This window comes from Actinia tenebrosa, unplaced genomic scaffold, assembly GCF_029948245.1.
Source record: "Actinia tenebrosa isolate PJP-AT-01 unplaced genomic scaffold, QUT_ActTen_1.0 PGA_scaffold9__36_contigs__length_13948895, whole genome shotgun sequence".
Classification (NCBI taxonomy): Eukaryota; Metazoa; Cnidaria; class Anthozoa; order Actiniaria; family Actiniidae; genus Actinia; species Actinia tenebrosa.
In genome coordinates, this window is record NW_028292586.1 from 13,297,246 (window position 1) to 13,321,982 (window position 24,737).

Genomic DNA, 24,737 nt, shown 5'->3' on the forward strand with positions numbered 1-24,737 from the left:
GGGAAGAAAGAACTGAACAGAGAAACGAAGAGTTCAGAAAGGATTCTCTCGCAGCGAGTGCAACCAAAAGTATATTCATTTATTTATTTGTATATCATTATATGAAATGATTTTTTTACACTGTATCTTGGCGCTGCAGGCTAACGATTGCTCCAGGTCCATTATTCATCAAATGGATTTCAATATTGAAACCCACTTTTGAAAGCCAATATACGCTGGAGGTCGTATGTCACCAAAAAATAATCAACTTCCCATCATTGTCCATAACTTAGGAGCATTTTCGCACAAGAGTTGTCTAAGAGTCTGGTTCATTGAACAAAATAAAGAGATTAACTTTAATCCTGAAATCTTATTGCGTTTAGTTGAAAGATTGAAACTGGAATTCCTACATCAACTACTGTAATGTTCCGGCGTTGTACAGTTTGGTGGAAACATTTCCATTTGATGTTGACGTCCTTTGATGTCTTTCAGGAGATCTAATGAGTTATATTTTGAATAGCAAGGCCAATAGTAATATTGTACATTCAACAACACTCTTTTGTGTGTATAAATTTAGCCCCCACTGTTAAGGTTTTGGTAGGCTGTTTTTAATCTTATTTCTCTGCCGCACTAATTGACTTTAGATTAAGTGATAACTTCATCATAGCATGTGTAAAGGTGTCTTCTTATGTCGCATGCGTCACAGAAGAGACAGAAATTCAAGATCACCAAGAAAAGAAGCAGTTTCCTAACTGTTATACTGTTTGTTTTTGGTGTTTGTTCTCTTGATTGCAATCACGCAATGATTAAAAAGTGCGTTTCTATTTTCTACCCATTAATTTTGTCTTTTATCCAGTTGTAAGGGAGGGAAATCAGGTTCGCACACTCCCTTCGAAACTCCGCGCTGAAGAACGAATATATGAAAGGATTACACGAGCTGTTTGCCAACATTAAGTAGTACGCCACTGCCGTAAATTGTCTCGGAACATCTATAACAACCGGTATAGCGTTAAGAACATAGTTGACGGTAAACGGCACTGAACATATGACATAAATTGCGGTAAGCAGAAAGACGATCATGATGACTCCCGAGTGTTTGTTACTCTGGTCTGTTGTGTTCTTCTTTTTTGCCTTGGCTGACTTGACCATGACTGCCATGATAGACACATTAGTGTACAAGACTATGATGAGAGGAATGATGAACGTAGCTATAATGTTGAGCAAATTGAGCACGGTGACATCTATATCGGGCAAGTGGCTGTAGCCGCAGATAGCGACATCCCCGCGCAAACACACTTTGTACACTATCTTCTCCAGAAAGTAGAAATCAAGAATGGTGAAGAGTAGCGAATAATACCATGAAAATATGATCATCAGCAATGCCTTTTTCTTGGTCAAGTTGAACTCTAATGGTTTAACGACAGCCAGGTATCGCTCAATGGAAACACAACAAACAGCACAAGATGAACTGCTCAAGGATGCCCATAAAAGACCACCAAAAAGCTTGCAAAAACCGCTAGTGGTCAAGGGCGAACCGACGCCAACCGCATCATTGACATTGTACAAAACACAAACAGCAGTGTCGGCTATGGACAGATTTTGAAGTAGAGCTTTCATTGGGGCATTAAAGAACCCTCTCTTCATACGATAAAGCACAATTATTACCAACAGATTCCCCATCACTGAAACAGTCAAAAAGAACTTGCTGAAGATTTCTTCGACGAGAAGAGGATGAGGTAAGATGTTACACCGACAGAATGCTTGGAACATTGCTTGCTGCTCATCACCATCAGGAATCGGTCCATTTTGACACTGATCTTGCGTAAACATGGGCTTCGAAGAGCCATTACTTAACGAAGTAGTATTCATGCTTGTATCCCAAAAGGAACAAACACCAGTATTGTAGGCTTCGAGGTACGTAAATGTTCTTGTTGACGGAATAAACGATTCAGGTTCTGACTGTCTTGGTTTGTTTTGTTAGATAACAGTTCTCAATGCTAGACCATGCGTGAACTCCTATACAAATAGGTCAAACGCTTTCTTTCCTGAATAGCATTAACTAGCAAATGATGTCTCATTTACATGTGGCATTTACGTTTGTCCGACGAAAACAAACACAAAACTGGAGCTCGAAGATGGTCCTAACTTCAACTGGAGACAGCCGCAGAGAGTCGTTGATTTATACTGGCTTGACTTCCGATCTCAGCTGGATGTTCATCTTTTTATAGTTTGTTATATAAGAATTTAATTAAATTTCGTATCAGGACTTGACAATAAAAGTAGATCTATTGTGTAACATCGAGATATCAGCCCAACTGTGAGGATCGGTAGACTTGTAAATATATAGCGTGTCAAAAAAGTCATCATTAAAAGTTCCATCGAGACACGTCATTCAGAAATACCTCTAAAACGAATTTTTTCCTTATCTTTGAAACAGAGATACGCGTTTGTAGCCTCCAGGGATTTGAATAAGGAAACTACTGTCCTTCTTACCCGCTCTGCCTGTCAACTTTATCGTAAACACTAACGCCAATTTTAAGTGGCCACTTGGGCATGAATTGGACGTCCTTGTTGGCCCTTACCGTGCTAATTGCTCATAATTTGTCTAAAGAAATTTAATTTAAGGTGCAATTCCTGTGTCAGGTTTCTTTGTTTACTTCATTTGTCATTTAAGCGCATAAACATGGTTAGCAAAGGCATAAGAATTTTTCGATTTTAATGGAGAACTTTATAGAAGACAGGTGTGCGTGAGATGATAAAATTCATCATAAGAATATCATTCGTCGCCTCTTGTGTCTTTATGTACACTATCAAACCGCTAAATACGTACGCGCGCGATCCATTTTCTCTAAAACAAAAGTCTATTTCTCAGAACTAATTAGGCTCATTTTAAGATCGTTGCACCGATACGCCAATAAACCATTCATAAGACTGAGGTACTTCCCCAAGTCCATACTCTGTTCTTATTTGAAGTTCTTGCTCGTCTGACAGCATCGGCGGACAGTTCTCAAAAACCTCAAAGATTGGTAATTATGCCTGTCTTCCCGACAAGAGAAACATGTAGGTATCGGTATAAAGATTTTGAAAACGTTCTGTGATACTTTGGTTAGGAAATTAAAGCACAATTATTCGTAGGTCATAGTAGAAGCTTAGCGCACGCTCTCCGAATTCATATCTCATTCATTTTGGATCGCAAACAGTTATTTCATAAGTAGAGTCATAAAATGATCGCTGTTGTGAATAAAAGAATGCGCTATGCCGGGTATAAAAAGTAGAGATTCGTTGATCACAAAGCAAAATGGTTTTATTTTTAATTTTTGATCAAAATGCGCGTCTGAAAATGTCTGTCATTCATTGTTGAACCTTTTTAGCCAATCAGAGATCGTGCAGCAAATATCTCCAATCTAATACATGCATATGGTTTGTATATCGAGTGAGTGGGAACTGAGGGGTTATCAGCACACCACTTTGAGCGGAAGTCTGAACAAGTGTATACGATTCCTTGTCCGCCCGATTGACTGAACTACCTGGCAGTTTTATCAACACGACACAGGGATGAAAATAAGGGTTTTTATCCCTTTAAAGCTGCTTTCAATGTGACATTTTTTCATAACGTACTCGTGAAACTAGCCCAGATAAATAAGAGGATTAAAATGGTTGTTTGAGTGGGGGATGGGTCTATATGGATTAACGCTTAGAGCACTTTGGAATATTTCACCCAAAGATAGCGCTGGGTCTCGACCTGAGGGCACTCCTGAATAAACTAGACGTGTGTACTATGTAGACTACATTTATAGAGATTGCGAAAAAAAACCCCAGACAACTGCAATCATGTCCAAATTTTGTTTAAAAGTTTCAATTACGTCCGATGACATTATAAAATTCATGCAAGCGAAAAATTAGAATTGAGAAAAAAAAAAAAAGAAAAATTTTACATTGATTTCATCTCCAGGGACTACGACGACAATGATAAAGATGCTGGATGATCGGATAAAAATATATTCTTTATGATGCTCGACTATAGCCTGCTTGAACAATTAGCTAGAAAATGATGAGAAATGTGTTTACATAGTTTCACCCTGAGGCCACAGTCGCCTGGATATATCAGTGACAAACTGCTTCCTCGATACACATTAGAAACTGCCTTATACATCTGCAGGGGATGATAAAAATGAACTGCTCTTACATAGCTGATGGAATGACATCAGACAGAAAGCCTCTGAGAGTATTCTAGTCGCTAAGAGCAGTCTAATCTTCTCCGAATCAAGATGAAGTCTTTGTAGGTAGCCTACTCAAAGTCGAAGGATATGGAAAATCAAATGTTATCAACCTTTTCGTCCAATGAAACGAAGACTGTAATAAGTTTGACTAGTAACTGATAGGTTTGTGTGACGAAGATATAGAGGATACGCGAACGTGCGAGAGATTTTCAACACAAGAAGATAAAATTCGTATCTCCAAGCGGCCATGTAATATTCTGTTTATTATATAATTATCAGTGAAGTATGTTTTGGCTTTTTTCAGGCAATTCTTTCCGTATATTTTTGAATAGCTATCGCAATGGTGTTATCTTCACAAGAAGATATCAATTTTTTGAAATAGAGATGAGAGAATAGAGATTTTTCGAAATGTGCGAAAAATGATAAATAGGAAAATCAATAAACTTGAGGGATTTAGAAATTTGAAGACAGATCGAATAGAAGCAGAATTATTCATTCAATTATTTATTAAGAAAGAAAGAAAGAAAATGTAATGTAATGTAATTTGAATGCAAAGTAGACTAGGCGCATGCGAGAAATATAAACAAAATGCACAAAAAGATTTCGCAATGGATGAAAGTAATTGACTGTCTGAATGACATTCGTTCAACTATATCCACATGTGAGACCATAAAACCTTCAAAAAATATATATGTTCACCATACTCCAGTCAACAGACCTTCATAACACAATTAAGTCTCTAGAGTACTTAAGTGTTTGACTGTTGGTGGATGCCCAGACAAGAAGCGAATTTGCATCCATCCTACATAATAGGAGTTTAGCCGGAAATATTATAAAAAAATAAATCTTGATTTTTTTTAAAAATTTCAGCATAAAATTACTATTTATGAATGTTAAATTAAAAATTACATAATAAAAGCTGCGAATTCGGAGTAAAAATACTTTTTACGATCCGGACGATCTAGGTAATCGAAGTCCAGTCCATTCCAGCTATGCACGGTTCCAAATTTTCCAAAATAAAAAATCTCTCATAATTCAGAATCTAGAAGGATAAATCAAATTTTAATAGTTGGGTATGTTTTTGCTATACTTTAAGATTATTTCTATCCTTTCAGAACCTGAAAATATGAGAATTTTTTTATTTGTGATTGTCATACTCATTAATAATTCATGAGGAAACCAGCCAATCAATGGGCTATTTTTGGGTCACATGATGTTACTAGAAACCTGGTAAAGTCATGTGAAAGGACTGAATTCATTCTCTAGTAACTGGAACAAAATTAATTCAGTCCTAGGACTGAATTAATTTTGTTCCAGTTACTCCAAGTCGAATAATTAATGAGATGAGAAGTCATTTCAAAGCCTCCAATATCGGACTGGACGTGATTTCAAGTCCGCGCAGTTACTTAGTTGGAACTAATTGCTTAGGACTTGAAATCCCGTCCAGTCCTCATTGTCTGCTTTGAAATATTACTTCAAGATCCGGTCCACCGACGTCCACGCTTAATGATTTTGCAAAATAAAAAATCTTAAATGCAGGATTCAAAATAAGGATATATTTTTTGGGAGTTTTGGCAAATTTCTACTATAGGCAATTGATTAGATTCCCTTACATATAAAACAAAATTTCATGGACCAAATAGAACACTCATGTTATTTTCACGTGTGAAAATAACACCATTGCGATGGCTATTCAAAAATACACGGAAAGAATTGCCTGAAAAAGCCAAAACATACTTCATTGATAATTATATAATAAACAGAACATTACATGGCCGCTTGGAGATACGAATTTTATCTTCTTGTTTTGAAAATCTCTTTTCAACACTCGAAGATAAAATTCGTATCTCCGCGCGCCCATGTAATATCCTCTATGTATACTTGGAGAAAACAAACATTTATTTTCTCACTCAAACTCTTCAAAATTCTTAGAAAACGAGCTGAAATGCACGCATGCGCAAACGTTTTTCTCTAGTGCCACTGGCCGGTTTATAGCCAACTGTATTTCCTTCCGCGTCAGGATTGTTGTGATCCATCGTTTGTTAGGAGAAGAACCAAAAGTGGAAGAACAACGAGAATACCAACGTTGACATAAGAAAATGCTTTTCAAACTCCTGTGCTTATTACTGTTGTGTTGCATTAGCAGTTGTAGTGAGCGTGAACGGGAACGACAGACCTGCGGCGAAGATAAGTTTTACTGCCCGAGAAAGGACAACAATTATGACTGTTTGGACCGGGGAGATCGGTGCACCAATAAGAAAGTCTGCGTCGATTTCGAAAGTGATCAAGAAAACAAATGTTATGAAGCCTCTGCTGGTAGATACTACTACTACAAAAAACAGTCTTCGTTAACAAGCAGTGGTTCCAGCAAAAGTAAACGATTGGTGGAAGGTTGGAATTTTAATCATTGGTTCCTGGAGTACCGTGGTTTTGCGTACGAGTTCGGCACCTACGGTGCTCAGGAACTTGATGTGAATGATCCTAACTATAAATATGGCCCTGGAAGAGAAAAAGTCGTACAAGAAGGTCGGCTCGGAGCCAGTAGTTGTACCAGAGATGATGTCTTAAGGTATTGTGATGCCTTTCTCAAGGCTAATTCAGATTATGAATTCTGGTCCAATAACTGCCAGCACTTCTTCGTGTTCTTGGAAAAACTACTGAGAAACGACTGTTCGCCCAGAACAAAAAGAAGCTTGGATGATGAGATGAAAAGTTTAAAGTCAAACTGTACTGTTTCGAACCAAAACTCTTCCAGTTCTATGTTGGCTTTGAACTGGAAACCCTTCGCTTCGTTTGCAACACTGACCGCTTTATCCACTATCTTCTGCATGTAACTAAAGAGCGGCTGTCAGCAAAAATCAGAAATAAGGTGACAACGGTCAAAAAATCGATTTTGTTCATACTTTGAAGTTAGATACCCTATCATATAATATGAACCCCTGTGCACTTAGTTTTGCACAATTGTTTTTTGTTTGGAAGAAATTTGAATGTTTATGCAAACAGGCAAATTTGCTAATTTGACGACTCTGAAATTGACATGAATCACCGATCTCGTGTACAAAATACATTCTAACCTAATGAACTTTGAATATGGTATCTCTATATGCCTCAAAAACGATTTTCAGACATGTAGCTGTAACGAAGAATTGTTGGAAGAATTATTAGCAAGACACAGTTTAGTTCTTGAGTTTAAAACTACCCTCAAAACAAGTGAGAATTTTACCATGGCCGATACAACGGAAAAGCGAGATTTTCGCTGTATGTGATGTTAAGATGATATTGTTCAAGATTGTGAAAAAAACCTTAGGTAAATGTGTTTTTAAGCTTCTACAATCGACCAAATATGCCTAAATACGTTGTTTCTGAAAGGATAGTTTTTGCATAAATTAGCAAGTAAATGACTGCCAAAATCAAAACAATATCTTTCAATTCTTTTGTAAGCCGTTGGAGACATCAATACTTAGCAAATTTTTAGAGTTTTTTCAGAAGATAGTGCAGCATTTACTCCCTATCACTTCACAAATCATGAATTCTCGTAAGTTTTTTCACTTTTTCATCTTTTTAAGGTGTAAAATTTACCCTTTTATCATCGTTTCATTAGGAATACCGACGCGCAGCTCACACTAGTTTTTAGCTCTTATTAATGTTATGACTACGCCAATGGACTTGCCTTTTGGGGTTCGAAGTCGAACAATAGTTATTAAAAAAACAAAATGAAAAAATAAAAATAAAAATTTATCAGTCTGATGTCAATCAAACACTTTTTCTTTCTTTGACGTCTCTAAATTAATACTTCCTCCTCAAAACCAATTCAGTAGAAACTGATAGACAAATTTTGTTTCTTTGTCACCAGAGAAGAATGTGAGCTCGAAACAAATTTGAAAAAGGCGCTCAACGATCGCATGTGGCTACTACAAATGTTTAAATGTATAAAATCGGACTGGTCGCGAGGGAAATAGATTGGTTTTCCCGAGAGTCTCAATGTTTCCCGAGAGGCAGCCGAGCTTTGTTATACAGCAATCGATAAATACCGATAAGTCAGTTTACGCATAGTTACCGCTCCATTAACTTTGGTTTACGAAATAATAATGATAATAATAATAAATGATAAATAATAATAATAAATAATAATAATAAATAATAGTGATAAATAATAACAATAATAATAATGATAATAATAATAATAATTAATTAATTATGAATAATAATAATAAATAATAATAATAAATAATAATGATAAATAATAACAATAATAATAATGATAATAATAATAACAATAATAATGGTACGAACATGTTCCTGATAGTGTGATTGAGAACCATGAAGTCAAGTTGCTGTGGGATTTTACCCTCCAGTACACCTCAGATAGGATAATCCAAGCCAGACGTCCGGATACAGCGCTGGTTGAGAAGGAATCAAACAAAACCTGTATTATCCATGTAACTGTGCCTGCTGACAGAAGGATTGAAGTCAAAGAGCTTGAGAAAACAGAAAAATACCAGGACCTCGCGAGAGAATTAAAGAAGTTATGGAAGACAAAGGTTGAAGTAGTACCAGTTATAGTAGGAAGTTTAGGTGAAGTGTCAAAGAGATTATGAGAAAGGATTATGTAACTATGTAAGGCATTAGAAACACAAAAGCAACACTTAGAAATCTGCAATCTTAGGAACTGCCAGAATATTAAGGAAAGTCTTTGAAGTTTAGGAACTTTACTTTACAAACGAAGAAAAATGTCAGTTAATATGTCAGTTTGAAGTCTTGGGAAAAGACCCGACCAGTACTTTTACCAGGAAAAAACTTATTATATCTGATCATTATCCTGAGGTTGGAATAAAATGGTGGAAATTGTAAAACCTCGAAAAACATTGTCTTTACCACACTCCAGTCAATAGACCTTGATAAAATATTAGAGTCTTTAGAGTACTTAAGTGTTTAACTGTTGGTGGATGCCCAGACAAGAAGCGAATTCGCGTCGATCCAACTACAATCTTTTAGGAATATTATGAAGAAACTCACAATTTCAGCATAAAACTACTATTTATGGATGGTAAATTAAAAATTACATAATAAAAGCTGCGAATTCGGCGTAAAAATGCTTTTACGATCCGGACGATCCAGGTAATCGAAGTCCAGTCCATTCCAGCTACACGGTTCCAAATTTTCCAAAATAAAAAATCTCTCATAATTCAGAATCTAGAAGGATAAATCAAATTTTAATGGTTGGGTATGTTTTTGCTATACATTAAGATTATTTATAGCCTTTCAGAACCTGAAAATATGAGAACTTTTTTTTTGTGATTCAAGATCCAGTCCACCGACGTCCAATCCAATCCTCCTCGATCTATGATTTTCCAAAATAAAAAATCTTAAATGCAGGATTCAAAATAAGGATATATTTTTGGGATCTTTGGCAAATTTCTACTATAGGCAATTGATTAGTTCCCTTTACATGTAAAATGAAATATTCATGAACCAAATAGAACACTCCATAGACCCTGATAACACATGAACGTCTCAAAAGAACTGAAGGTGTTTGACTGTTATGGTGGATGGCCAGACAAGAAGCAAGGAAATATTGTTATATTTGGACTTATAGTACACTCAACAAAATTACTCGACTCTGATTGGTCGAGAGGAGTACAATTATAGCGTTAATTGTATTCCGTAGGAGTACCGAATTAAGTCGCTATGGAAACACGGCCAAAACAATGTCAACAGCAAAAAAAAAAAAAAAAAAAAAAAAAAAAAAAAAAGCCGTAAAAGCTAATAAGAACTAATCATTTTTATGCATTTCAGTTGCGCGATGGACTGAAAATCGGCCGCCAAATAGACAAAGATGAACGGCGTCTCTTCGCATTTTTTACTGAAATTTTGTTGAGTGAACTATAAACAAAAAATCGCACGATCTTCTCGTACAGTTTGGAATTAATAGACACTCGTAATGTTTTGAAAGTTCTTTAATTGCACTCGCCTAAAGGCTCGCGCAATTACAAGAACTTTCAAAACATTACGAGTGTCTATTAATTTCCAAATTGTATTCGAGATCGTGCGATTTCCTATACTAATTTCTAACTTACTATTTACATGCAATTCTCATGCTTATAAGTGTGGCATATAATTTGATAATTCAGATATCATCAATCTGCAATAGCACCCGCCTACATGCCTGCCTAATTTAAAATAATTTATTCAAAAAAATCCTTTCGTTTTTTTAACGTATAATAATTTTCAATTGCTATGAGAAAAGTACTGTGAAACCACAGTTCGCTTTGGAGTAAATTAGGATAAGACCATGTCGCGCTATAAGAAACTTACAATGAATCACAGCGCGCGTTAGCGTGAATTAAGATAGGACTATACCCTGTGGGACTTGGTGACACATTTGTATTATTCAGTGACAATACCTCGTTTCTACGAGTTAAAAAGGTAAAAATACCATTTTTTTCATGTTTATTCATCATAGGCTTACGTAACAATCAATAAAATATAGATTGACAGATCCAAATGAGTAATTAATGATTTATTTGGTCTACCAACAAGCATTTTCCCCGCCACAAACCAAATATTCTCCTACAGCCCATGGTTTAAAGAGGCGATGTCCACAAGAATCTAACACAAATGTTGGCAAGGGTCAAAAAATCAAATTCGCTGTCGGCTTTTAGATATTAGAGATGAATCCCTGAATAGTTAGTCTTCGAAAATTTTATTCAATTTTCGATAAATCGGCCAGATAAGAGGTTCTTCCCAAGCAAGACACGTTCAAGAGGGGTGGAAATCGGGCCAAACTTTGAACAGAGCGCTCGTAAAAGATAAACCATCTATGCCAAATTGTGAACCTTCTACTTAATGTATCCCTTTTGTTCGTTCATTGGAGTGGTTTTCGTGTTTATTGGGGAAAGGGGAGCATTAATTTCCCCCAAATAATTAACGGAACCCTCCTTTGAAAAATCCTGGATCCGCCACTGCAGAGATCTTGCAGACAGTTCTAACAACATGATTTAAAAACCTTTTTTCCTTTGAGGTAACTACTTAACATATGTGTAGACACAGGTCTTCGATTTTCACTTGCCAGAAATTCTCCCCTTAACATGAAAAACAAGATTTGTCATAGATGGTTTATTTTTTAACGCGCGCTGTCACGTCAAAGTTTGGCCATTTCCACACATCATCTTGAGCGTCTCTTGCTTGGGGGCTATGGTCGAACCTCTTGCCTGGCCGATTTCTCGAAAACAAAAGATAATATTTTCGAAGACTAACTACCCAAGGATTCATATCTAATTAAGACCTATCGATTCTCAAAAGGAGAGCGAATTTGATTTTTTTGACCCTTGCCACGAATTCTTGTTGAATTTGTTCGATTCTTGTGAACATTACCTTTTAAATGAAGCTTTTTTTCTAGTTTAAGACTTTCCATCTCGTTATCAAAACTTCTTTTTGTTCTGGGTCGGTGAACAGTCGTTTTTCAGTTTTTCTGCCAAAAACTCGACGAACGTCTGGCAGTTATTGCAATGGAGTTTGTACTTTGGATTAGCCGCCATGAATTCCCTACGAAATCCCAAGACATCATCTCTGGTACAACTACTGGTTCCGAGCAATTCTTCTTTCACAACTTTTTCTCTTCCAGGGCCATATTTATAGTTTGGATCATTCACATCAAGTTCCTGATGACCGTAGGTGCCGAACTCGTACGCAAAACCACGGTACTCCAGGAACCAATGCTTGAAATTCCAACCTTTCACCAATCGTTTACTTTTGCTGGACCCACTGCTTAACAGCGGAGACTGTTTTTTGTAGTAGCGGTATCTACCAGGACGTTCTTCAAAACAGTTGTTTTCTTGGCCACTTTCAAGATCGACGCAGACCTTCTTATTGGTGCACCGTAGGTCCCGGTTCAAACACTCCTTAGTGCTCGGGCAGTAAAACTTCTCTTCGCCGCAGGTCTGTTGTTCACGCCTAGTGCAGCTGGCAATGCAACACAACAAAGATAAGCACAGGAGTTTGAACAGCATTTTGTTACGTTTAACTTTAGTCTTCTCGTTGTTCTTTTGCTTCTGGGTCTTCTCGTGACAAACGATGGATACAGCAAAACTGGTGTAAATGAAATATTTTAGAGAAGCAAAAGATATAGTAAAGGAGTTTATAAATAAGATATTAGTTTCAAATTGTTAATTCATGAATTAAGTTAGTTAAGTTAGCCGTGCATGCTAAGTGCACTAAGTGGTCTCGCGACTCTCGCAGATGACCTGCCACTGAATTCCTGGGTAGCCAATACATGAATAGGTTCTATATATTAGGCGATACCAGTAAAAGGGTAAAAGCTCGTTCTAATAGCTTATTTTAGTGATAGATTATTGATACTCAGTTATGCATTCATAACTGTTATTTCGAGTTTTTAACATTAAGTCACCTTTAAGATTAAGCCAATCACTGTTGATTAGGATGAGATGTTTTATTGTGATTTGATAGTTCATTAAAACGCATTGCTAAGCTTAGATATTTTCTTTGTGACATTATAAGTTCATTAGGTCACGCTAAAAATTGTTAATGGACCTAAAAGATATTGTAAAGCTATAGAGACGATAATTAAAGTGACTTCAAGCGAAGTCAATTTAAATCTCAAATCAGAAACCTTCTCCTACAAATCTTAGAGAAAGCAAATGATTATATAGAATTGGAACAAATCATTTATCTCGTGAAAACATCGATTACAACATAGTTAAATTAACATCATTTTGATCTTATTTCTTATTTTTTCAAGGAATGCCTCTGCAAAAATTGTTGTCTTTTTGCCAGTTAAGTCTAGTCTAAAATTCATACTTACCATAACTAGAAAAGATATATATATATATCGAAAGTTTGCCCTTTTAACTGTCCCTTTGTCTTGCATTTTTTTCTTTTGTTTCGTTTCATTCTTTTTTTCTACAATTCTTTTCTGTATTAATTAAGCTATGTTAATTTTGTTTTTCTCAAATTGCTTCCGCCTCGAATAGTTTTTTTTAAGCTAACTGTGGTTAAGCAATTATAATTGTAACATTATTATTGAAATGAGAATAAAGTTGTTGTTGTTGTTGTTGTTGTTGAAGTGACATAAGCGACGAATAAAGCAGGATCTTAAGGCCCGTGTCATTCCAAGTCTCCGCCATTCGTAGGGTTGGTAACGGAAATCCAAGCTATGTGAGACTTTCCCGGCATTTAGTTAGTCTACCTCCCACAGAAAAATGCAAGTCTCGACAACTCGCAGGGTTGTGTAGTAACAACGAAAAATTGTTGTAGGGACGAAATAGACGCCATCTTGAAAATATTTCCCTAAAACAGACGTCCCAAAATGCACTTTTGAATTCACAATATTTACCTTTATCTTATTCATCCTTTTATGACATTTATAAAAGATAAATCTTTAATACCTTGCAGATGATTGCACTTGGTTTCTCTTATCAAAAAAGAAAATGAAAGAATGTAGTATTAGTGTAAAGTATAAAATCGCACACGAGATATGTAAACAAAATGGATGAAAGTTATTGACTGTCATACGTTCAACTACATGTGGAAACTGAAAGCCTTTGAAAAATATATATGTTCACCATACTCCAGTGAATAGACCTTCATAACACAATAAAGTCTTTATAAGAGTACTAAAGTGTTTGGCTGTTGGTGGATGCCCAGACAAGACAAACACATTTGCATCGATCCTATGAGTTTTGCCGGAAATATTATGAAAGGAAAAAATTTTGATTTTTTCAAAATTTCATCATAAAATTACTATTTATGAATGTTCAATTAAAAATCACATAATAAAAGCTGCGAATTGGGCGTAAAAATGCTTTTGCGATCCGGACGATCCAGGTAATCGAAGTCCAGTCCATTCCAGCTATGCACGGTTCAGGCTTTTCCAAAATAAAAAATCTCTCATAATTCAGAATCTAGAAGGATAAATCAAATTATAATAGTTGGGTGTGTTTCTGCTATTCATTAAGATTATTCATAGCATTTCAGAACCTGAAAATATGAGAATTTTTTTTGTTATTCAAGATCCAGTCCAATCCTCCTCGATCTATGATTTTCCAAAATAAAAAATCTTAAATGCAGGATTCAAAATAAGGATATATTTTTGGGAGCTTTGGCAAATTTTTACAATAGGGAATTGATTAGATTCCCTTACATGTAAAATGAAATATTCATGAACCAAATAGAACACTCCATAGACCCTGATAACACATGAACGTCTCAAAAGAACTGAAGGTGTTTGGCTGATGGTGGATGGTCAGACAACAAGCAAGGAAATATTGTTATATTTGGACTAATTTTATAAGTTTGGCATATAAATTGATAATTTAGATATCATTAACCTTCAATAGCACCCGCCTACATGCCTGTCCAATTTAAACATATTCCTCTCTATTTTTTTAAAACCTACTTATTTTCAAATTGGACAACATGTAATCCTGTTACCTATATTAATGGTAATTTAGGTTTTACTACAGCAAAGCTTATAACTTATAAACACTAAAATATTCATTGTATTCATTTTATTCAGATAAATTATAATCAGCTGGTTCAAAAATAGTAAAAAAATAGAATCACTTAATTGCATCAAATATTTCAACCAATCATTTTGTACAAATATTATTCAAATTAATTTGATTACTTTCTATTTTTACTGAATGATTTTTGGTTGACTAGTATATATATTGATACAAAGTTATGCCTCTAGTAATGGTGATGTTCTGTCAAAATAATTCTCTTCTTGATCGACTTTGTCCAAATTGCTTTGAGCTACGTCACTTTCATCATTATCACTGTTATCATTGTTGACATCTTGAATCATTTTGTCATCACTATCAACCTTATTTACGTCATTTTCTTTATCAATAGTATGGTCCGTATTTTCGTCATTATTGCTATCAGTTTTTCCATCATCAGTATCATTAGTATCATGGTTTTTGTCGCCATTATGGACCTTGTTCTTCTCATTTTCCTCATCAATGGGATCACTATTTTTATCTCCTTCGTCTTGTCTATTTTCAATAATATTAATATTGTCGTCCTCATCCCTGGTATTAACATTGTCATCCCCATCATCATCATCTAGATCAAAATCATCTAATCCCTCCATAGCAGCCTGTAGCTGAGCAGTAAGATCCAAGTCCATATCAACACCTTCTGTAAAGTCTTGATCAGATGTTATATCTGGTGAGGCTGGAGGTTGAGGTGCTGTCTCGGGTGAGCCATGCCTAGGAGAGATCGCTTGAGGAGATACTAGTGGGCGTGGTTCTTCGGATTCAAAGGTTTGTGTTACCTCTAAGGGATCATCAGTGCCTTGGGTTAATTCTGTAGCTTGAAGCTCATTTTTATCAATGGTATCTGGTACAGGTGTAGACGACACTTCGTTATCGTTTTGTTGTACTTTATCTTCAGTCTTCTCGTTGTTTAACCCTTCATCTTCCTGTACTTGTTCTTCAGGCTGTTCTGGTTGTTTTACATCTGTAGCATTGTCCTGGTCAACCTGGGACTTTGTGTTATTGTGGTCAGACCCACCATCATTTTCTTCCTGGTTTTCTGGTACCTCCTTATCATCTTCTTCCTTAACATCCTCAGGATCTTCGCACAGTTCTTTTGGAAGATCGATTGATTCTTCACTGATCTCACTTCCACCTCCAAGTGGGGACAACCTAGGATTACCAGTGCCCTTTTCAACGAACTCAGCAATACTAGTTGTCCGACTACTACGTTCATCTTCTTCACACAAAGGCTCCAGTGTCGACACGGCCATGTTGAGGTCATTAGGTAAAATAAGAGCCTCAGGGGAGGGAGGAGGGGGTACTGATCCAGTATCACTGAGGTTAGTTGAAGGACCATGTACCTCTATAGATGTACCAGTATTATGAAGCGAAGATTCTGATAGCACTTGCGCTATATAATTTGACTTTGGAGTGGTAATTCTCGGAGGAGTACTCCTTGGTCGTTGAAAGTTCTGGGTAGGGATTGGGACAATATGTAACGACTTAGGCACGGATTCTTGAGGAGGTTGTTTAAGAGGTCGAGGAGCAAAGCGAGCAGGAGTTTCAGCAAACGGAATAGGGGTCCTTGATCTTGGAGGACGCCATCCAGACACTGTGATTTTAGGACCAAGAACAATTTCCCTGGATTTTGAACCTAATGCTTTTTGTTTGGCCTTGGATTCCTCTTTAGGCAATTGCTTTCCGTAGAGATTACCACGAAACTCTTCAATGATGTCTTTAGGAATGCGTGTACGGCTTCCAGGACTGGGGCTTCGACCCCTCGTGTCTGAAGGCGGTCCCTTCAGAACCCTCTTGTCATCTACCAAAAATCCTGTATCTGGTGTATTATGACGATCTTGTGTTGCTTCAAAACCTTCGGTCAAGAAAATTCTTTCTTCTGACACGTCCTGATCCTTGTCTGCTTCTACAAATCGTCTTCCTGCAGGACTCCCCCTTAGTATAGAAATCGGAGCCTCGGCAAGCCCTTCAAGGCGAGCAGGCTCCTCTGTATCACCCACATAGCTTAAGGTATTCCATCTTTGCATTGATGCAAGCATGTCGTCTTCTTGTAAGGAGGTACTGCGATGAGCTTGTGAAACACGGGAATGTTGCCGGAAAAACTCTGAGTACTTGTCTGGACTGCTGGGCGTTGGCGCAGGTGCCCTAACTGGTGAAGGGGAGTTCCTAAAACAATTTATTTAGAGTTAATCAAACCGACTTTATCGAACCCTGAAACAACTTCCGGGCAGGACTAATTCACAGATCATATCCTGAAGCCCCTTTGGGCTGATTTGAGTCTTTGATAGTATTCTTTTTAACATTTTAGAAAGGAATTCTATGACTAAGGATCTTACCTGAATGATTGGTGAACGTAGAGTCTATCCACTTCACCATAATACGGGCTTCGTTCCAAAGCAGAGCTAGCACGACCATGAGGAATATCCACAAAGAACTCATTTATTTTCTGTGATTTCTTTGATTTTATTTCATCGAATTTTGCTACTTGGGTAGCCTGTGGTTCATTAGGGGGGGTGTTGGTAGGACATCCTTCAATTGGTACTATATTCACTGGCTCAAGGGACGCGCCCAAACTCAGTCTTCTTGGAATAGAACTCATACAATGATGAGATTTGGGAGAAGGAAGGTCTTCAACTGGAACACCAATAGAGTTTAAACGGAGTAATTCACGACTTGACTTACACTGCGCAGGCTTGTAATCACCCTTTTTGACCAAGTCTAGGACATTTGTTGGGTGCGCTTCAGCTTCTTGCTTTTCCTTTTCACTTTTCTCCATTTCCTTTTGTTTTTCTAATGCTTCATCTTCTGCTGGAGTTGTAAACCGAGAATTAATGTCAACTGCAAGGCGAACTTTGGATGCTCTCTCCTCTTTGGCCACCACGCTGTCAAAGTCTGCAGAGAGGTCTACGCCATCCAGAAGCTTTTTGGTTTTGGTAATTGGTTCACTTGTTGGGCTGGAAGCCATCTTAGGCTCTTTTCTGGGGTCTTGTTCTGGAGTGACTTCATTACTTCTACAAAGGAAAACAAAATGTACATATAACTTCCTGGGATGAAAAGAAAGAAAAGAAAAGTATGAGAAGGAAGGGCAAAAAGAAAGAGTGAGAAGAAGAAAGAAAGGGAAGAAAAGGAAAGGAGAAATGTAGAATGTGAGAAATGAAAGGAGGAAAGAGGAGATCAATCTAAAAATTCATAGAATTAGTGGGGTGCAATAATAGTGGGGTGTCCCTAATAGTCGGGTGTGCATAATAGTGGGGTGTCCCTAATAGCGGGGTGTCCCTAATAGTCGGGTGTGCATAATAGTGGGGTGTCCCTAATAGCGGGGTATCCATAATAATGGGGTGTCCATAATAGTGGAGGGTGCATAATAGCAGGGTGTCCATAATAGTGGGGTGTCCGTAATAGTGGAGCGTCTGTAATAGTGGGGTGTCCATAATAGTGGGGTGTCCGTAATAGTGGGGTGTCCGTAATAGTGGGGTGTCCATATTTAGTGGTGCATCTGTAATAGTGGGTGTCCGTAATAGTGGGGTGTCCACAATAGTGGGGTGTCAATATATTAGCTGACAATACATTAGCATTAGCAAGAATGTATATCATCTATCATACCTCTGTGTAATCCTTTTCAACATCCCAGAGAGAATAGGTCTTGGTAAATCTGACAGATCATCCATCCTATAAAAAAACATGAAAAACAAAGCTTGTTCACTGTGCTATATGTAGTTATATAGAGTCACTCTTATGACCCCTATATCAGGCTATATGGGATAAGGGTATATTTGTCAGTCAGCTTAGGAGAATCATGACTCACCCATAGTGTTTGAGGTTTGTTTGATTAGCAGGGCTCTTGTGTGGTGAGTATGGCTGGCCACCAGTTGGCGTCTTAGTGGACTTTGGAGGAATCTAAATCATCAATAACATGAAATTAGTAAAGTTTTCATAGACATGGAGCTTAAGAAAACATTCATTGTGGAACTCATTCATTGTCTTCAACCCTGATCTGAAAATCTGAAACACTTATTTCAAACCTTTCCCCTGGTTCCCAGGAGGATCAAGATAACAGGACTCGGTTGACATGAATGAAAAACGTCTGTGTTTTCTTACTAAATTGGTCTTGAATTCTTAGTAAGAGATGCTGAAATGCATACAGTACAAACGTTTTCACTAGTGTCTTCTCGGTGTGGGATGTATCTACAACTCACAGTTAGTTATTAACTCACTTCTTTTATGGTTTCCATTGCAGCAGGAACAAAGTCTTCAGTCACATCTTTTGGTATAACCTTATTAGAATTTGGTTTTGTAATGGAAGACCTTGAACTGGTAAGAATAAACATGACAACAGTTGTGACTAATCTTCAGAGTTTGAATAGGGAAGATCCTGTTGGATTGACCAGCACATCAACAGGGAAGGAGCAGAGGAAAAGTGGAAGAGAGGCAACCCAAATTCAGTGGGTAATGAGCCACGAAGTGGAAATGCCAATGTTGAATTTTATTTATTATTATTTATGTATTATTTGTTATTTGACACCACATGCACTAAATATAATAATTACCTCCCACTTGATCCTTTTCTTTTCTTTCTCTTCTGAATAATAATAATGATAATAATAATATAATATAATAATAATAATAATAATAATGAATATTGAATGTCTGAATGACATACAATTTCTTGGGAATATTATGAAAAAATAAATCTCGATTTTTTTTCAAAATTTCATTATAAAATTATGTACTTATTGACTGAGTGGGAGGGCCGTACGGGAAAATATTTGGCTCGAGGTCATGTCATACGGACCGAGCGTAGTGAGGTCCGTACAAATGACCGAGAGCCAAATATTTTCCCGTACGGCCCGACCTAACTCAGTCAATAAGCATTTTATCATATGACCCTCACGAAAATAAAAATAATTAAGAAAAAGAAAGCGCGCGGATTCGAGCAGGGCCGGACGGGTTTTTCCGGCCCGCTTACGTCAACCCGTCCGGCCCCCATCACGTGACTTTTTCCAATGGTTTTATTAGAGCGCGTGAGCAGGGCCATACGGGTCATATGATAATACTATTTATGAATGTTAAATTAAGAATTACATAATAAAAACTGCGAATTAGGCGTAAAAATGCTTTTACGATCCGGACGATCCAGGTAATCGAAGTCCAGTCCATTCCAGCTATGCTCGGTTCCGAATTTTCCAAAATAAAAAATCTCTCATAATTCAGAATCTAGAAGGATAAATCAAATTTTAATGGTTGGGCATGTTTTTACTATACATTAAGATTATTTATAGCCTTTCAGAACCTGAAAATATGAGAATTTTTGTGTGATTCAAGATCCAATCAACTGGCACCCAGTCCAGTCCATTCCTACACAATTTATGATTTTCCAAAATAAGAAGTTTAAGCATGTTTTTACTATAGAGAAGAACCGATTATAATTAATTAAAGTGAAACATTTGTAGACCAAATAAAACACTTAATAGACCTTGGTAACACATGAAAGTGTCAAAATGTCGCAGTACTAAAGTGTTTAACTGTTGGTGGATGGTCAAACAAGAACCAGGCCAATTTTGTTGTAGTTAGACTAATTTCTAACTAACTATTTATATGCAGTTTTCATGCTTATAAGTTTGGCATAGAATTGGATAATTTTCATATCATCAATATGCAATAGGTCCCTCCTACAAGTAGCAATATTGGTGATAAAGAAGCAATATTAAAATGATTTAAGACTCATCTGTAATATAAATGCAAGGGTCTATTCACCTTTTTATTGGAAGGACACCACACAAGATAAGCTGAAGTAACATACACTTCTTCCCATTCCTGGCATAGTTCTTCTGGTTCATACACCTCATGTACACCAATAGTTGCTACTTTAACTGTATTCCCACTTTCTCTACTTATTGAAGTCTCTGCCCTTGATGGGTTGGTAAACTGTTTTTTCCACAGCATTTTTCTTTGATATTCTGTTCTTGCTGATGGTGAAATAATAGGTGATGGGTGGGGCATTTGGGGAGAAACAGTTGGTTGGCTATAAGACAATAAGATGATTTAGTATCATAATTTGCTTTATTCATGCCATGCATATGTAAAATCAGAGTTTGTAAATATGCTTAAGAAACTGGCCTGAAATAACTTTATAATATTTCAAAAGCATAAATCACAAAGATTCTATAGTCAACCTTCTTAACTTGATGCTTATACTTATGGGATTCCTGTAGTTCTCATTACCTTTGGTCTGGAGAGAGTGATGGTAGCAAGGTGGATCGTCTGTGAAGGTTCGGTTGTTTCAACTGCCTGTTAGGGGCACTATTTATCCTTTCATCAAGGTCACTGAACATATCAACTACCTTGAGAGTAGGTAGTCCACCTACGAGAGACATGTATGTGAATATTTATATCTTTATTGAAATACCATATATAAATAATGATATTATATTTATATTAAAAAATGTTCTCAGACAGTGCCTCTTTTAGGCAAGTCTAGGGATTAAAGCTATACCTACAACAGCCCACTAGCATCACACTACTCCTATTCCCCTTCAAGTGAGATTTTTTTAGTTCCACTTTATTTCAAGACTTCCTATCAAGTCTATAATAGAATATATACTCCAAGTTTGCAGGATTTTCTGCACCCTATAAAAATACTATCCATTTCCTTCTGCCAATATCGTGGATATTTTCCCAAACACAAAGCATCTAGCAATCAGCTGTTTTCAGTTTCAAACAGCTGCCTCAGGGGGCTTTAATGTTAGTATACGTGAAGAGTGCTGAGTATAGCACTCTTATTAATAACATTAGCAGCAGGGGACGAAATCCCATAAATTACTAATCTTATACTTAACCAACATTAATAGAGCGAGCTTGAAAATCAGTTACTCACCATCAGTTGACTCCAAACGTTGCTCTTTTGTCAAATACACTTGGTCAACATTCATTGATCTTGTCGTAGAGGATTCTTCAGATTCAATGCCATTTCTACGCCATACTGCTTCTCTTACTCGCTGTAAATTTAAACGCCAACAATCTGGATGTTGACACAGAGAACTATCACAACAAACTTGTGCTGCACGAGGACTTCGCATCTTTTTAGGCTCAATTTCTGGTCATATTTTCAAATATAAATCCATTTTGATAGCACAAAACATTTATCAGTCTTTCTTTGAAGCATACCATAACGGTATACATTTTTTAAATATGACTTTAAGTTGTTTTTGTTGAGTTTTTTCAAGTCAAAATACGGGATATGCCATGTTTTCTTGGTCGTTTGTGCCTATTATGACGTCATCACATAGCAACAGAGACGCGCCGACACAGGTAGTCCGCAACTCAAAGAAAGCGAAGATTTTGGGGAAAATAAAACGGAAATAATTTCTTTTACAAAACTATAATGAAAAGTTATAAAACAATAGAGTTAGACTCGAAGTAAACCACACCCAATATACTAATAGTAACAAAGCAGTGATGAATGTAGGAGTAATAAGTAAGCGGTAGTGCAGTAGGAAAAACAAAAAAGAATAAAGAACAGAAGTGTTCTTCACGTATTAAGAATAGTCCAGACGCTTCGAATTACCTCTTTTATGAGTCATTCATTATATAAATCAAAGACCAATACGTGCCTTATTTTCTATACATGACTATGGTTAATAAATTGAGATTACGTCATTATTCTCCCCACGCCCCACGTGAGGCGTTCTTTCGCAAGCAAGAACACGCCGCCATTTTACTAGAAGCCGGTAGATCAGAGACCAAACCATTGGATCCCCTTTTGATAGAATTAACTATCTTATCTCCATAGCTCAGGGCATTCATTTGTGATGTCTAGAATCATAGAATACCAAATTCCATTACCGATCTCGGTGGAGGAGTATCAGATCGGTCAGTTGTATGCTGTTGCTGAAGCAAGTAAGAATGAGACTGGTGGAGGAGAAGGAATCGAAGTGAAGGAAAATGAACCCTACGAGAATCACGAGAAGTATGGCAGTGGACAGTATACCTTTAAGGTTATTCATCTAGCGAGTAAAGTGCCAAGATTCGTCCGATGGCTCGCTCCCAAAGGTGCTTTAGAGATACACGAGAAGGCCTGGAATGCATATCCTTTCTGTAGGACAGAGTACAGCAATCCCTACATGGGGGATAACTTTAAGATCTACATCGATACATGGCACAAACCAGGTCTTCCTAAAGACGAAGAGAATAAAAATGTTCATGATCTGACTGGACAAAAACTCAAAAAGCGAGAGGTTGTCCCTATAAATATCTACGATGCACCAGAGCATTCATCAGATTACAAAGAAGACGAAGATCCGAGGAAGTTTCAGTCCAAGAAAACTGGTCGTGGTCCTTTGGAGTCAGCAGATTGGCCGAAAAAAGGAGACTTCCCCTTGATGACCTGCTTCAAACTTTACGAAATAGAGTTTAAGTGGAAAGGTTTGCAAACAAAGGTTGAGAACTTTATAGTTAATGCTGTAAAGCGCCTTCTTCATAACTTTCATCGTCAGCTGTTTTGTTGGTTGGATCGCTGGCATGGGATGACGATGGATGATATCAGAAAGCTGGAGGAAGATACAAAACACCATCTTGACAAGACCAGACATGAGGGAGATGTGAAGGGAATGAAAACTTAATCCAAAACATTCCAGTAGAAATTTCAAATCCTGTATTATTGTTGTTGACTTTTCTACCTTCGATGGGCATTTGATATTATTAATAATTAATGAAAATAGATTTAAAAAATTTCACAAAAATACATACGACAGAATTGTAGAATGCATTTAGTAAAACTGTTGAGTAGTTGATCTCACCTACATTGGATAAGTTAGTTGCTATTTTAGTTGAGGTCACATAAATTGAAAATTCAGATGCCAGAGTCTGAAAAGCAGTGGGGAATGTGATGATACATTTGACTGTCTCTTCATGCTTTCTCTGGTAAAGTAAACCCCTGAATTCAAATGACCTTTACTTTGGTGCATACTTACTATTTTAGGTGACATCAACTAAATAGTTATCTAAGTTAGATGAATTTATCTGACTATTCAACAGTGTGACTAAATGCACTCTAAGACTCTTTCTGCATTGGTGGGAAGTAACTACATTTTCTATTTATATCACTTCTGCATGTATTTTTCATCTTCATAGTAACAACAAATGTCACAATAGTGTCACTTCATTTTCTGCAATCCATACAACTCCAAATGCATTTTCTCGTCCTTTAAATTTATAGTTGCCATCTATATGGAATAAAATGGTCTAAGTTTAAAAAAATTATTGCTGAGAGCCAGTTGACATTTGTGGAAGTTGCAGAAAGGTGAAAAGTGCCTGACTAAGATTTCGGGAATAAAGTTCAGAACTCAGCACGGCAAAAATGCACTCTGTTAGCCATCTTTTTTTCTGTCTAAGAATCCAGAAATCCAAATGGTATCGATATCAATCAGTCTTTTTTCAGCATACTTGTAAATATGTATTTTGTATAATTAGCTGTCAATTTTAAGATTCAATAGGTTTAAATGAATTAACAAATGATACTTAATTGATTTATGTATTAAGTTAGGGAATTCATGTACATGTAATGCCAACATTTAAATGAAGTTATCACAAAACACTGCTTTCCATTATAGTTTGAATTAACCAATATGTTTGTTTTGGGAAGTATGGATAGTGTGCACTGCAAATGCATTTCCCATCACCATTGTGCATTTGGTCAATGGGTTCAATTCTGGACCATCTTACCATCACAGAAGTTAGTGAAGAGTTGCTTGTTGGTTCTCTCCTGTTCTTTTCTCTTCCTCATCTGCAAAAAAAAAAAGGCAACAACAACAATGAAACAACTTCTAGAATTTCATTTTGATCATGGACACTCATCACAAAGCAGCAATGTTTCCATGGTTTCCAAGAGAGAGAGTCTTGCTGTGCCTGTGTACTCATCCTGTGGCATTTGAATAAGAAGTAGTTGTGCATGGGAAAACTATTGTCACAGCCAACATAGCTGCCTTGGTAAGAAATGTAAAAAGGTCTACTGGGAGGCCCAAAG

General features: G+C 36.8%; 4 protein-coding genes and 1 pseudogene across 5 annotated transcripts; 2 read left to right on the forward strand and 3 right to left on the reverse strand.

The window, feature by feature from the left end:
- Window positions 1-58: 58 nt before the first annotated feature.
- LOC116294870 (tachykinin-like peptides receptor 99D) lies at window positions 59-2,452 on the reverse strand. The gene has a single exon (XM_031702553.2). It carries the CDS (start codon window positions 1,846-1,848, stop codon window positions 808-810), a length of 1,041 nt encoding a protein of 346 aa, XP_031558413.1. The 5' UTR covers window positions 1,849-2,452; the 3' UTR covers window positions 59-807.
- Window positions 2,453-6,074: 3,622 nt separating this feature from the next.
- LOC116294865 (uncharacterized) lies at window positions 6,075-9,052 on the forward strand. Its single transcript, XM_031702545.2, has one exon. It carries the CDS (start codon window positions 6,299-6,301, stop codon window positions 7,031-7,033), a length of 735 nt encoding a protein of 244 aa, XP_031558405.1. The 5' UTR covers window positions 6,075-6,298; the 3' UTR covers window positions 7,034-9,052.
- A 1,580-nt stretch (window positions 9,053-10,632) lies between these two features.
- LOC116294863 (uncharacterized) lies at window positions 10,633-13,561 on the reverse strand. Its single transcript, XM_031702543.2, has one exon. The coding sequence runs from the start codon at window positions 12,206-12,208 to the stop codon at window positions 11,621-11,623; it is 588 nt and encodes a 195-aa protein (XP_031558403.1). The 5' UTR covers window positions 12,209-13,561; the 3' UTR covers window positions 10,633-11,620.
- Window positions 13,562-14,482: 921 nt separating this feature from the next.
- LOC116294859 (uncharacterized) lies at window positions 14,483-22,171 on the reverse strand. 2 transcript variants are annotated; one of them, XM_031702540.2, is made up of 9 exons: window positions 21,591-22,171; window positions 20,939-21,077; window positions 20,471-20,738; window positions 19,264-19,292; window positions 18,931-19,027; window positions 18,522-18,613; window positions 18,320-18,385; window positions 17,053-17,727; window positions 14,483-16,882 (listed from the first exon to the last, which is right to left on the reverse strand). In XM_031702540.2, exons 1-9 carry the CDS (start codon window positions 21,790-21,792, stop codon window positions 14,899-14,901), a joined length of 3,552 nt encoding a protein of 1,183 aa, XP_031558400.1. In that variant the 5' UTR covers window positions 21,793-22,171; the 3' UTR covers window positions 14,483-14,898. The 2 variants fall into 2 exon arrangements, with proteins under 2 accessions (XP_031558400.1, XP_031558399.1); XM_031702539.2 differs by having other exon boundaries at window positions 19,264-19,295; window positions 21,591-22,169.
- Window positions 22,172-22,383: 212 nt separating this feature from the next.
- On the forward strand, window positions 22,384-24,306 carry LOC116294861 (phosphatidylinositol transfer protein alpha isoform pseudogene; annotated as a pseudogene).
- The last annotated feature ends 431 nt before the right edge of the window (window positions 24,307-24,737 follow it).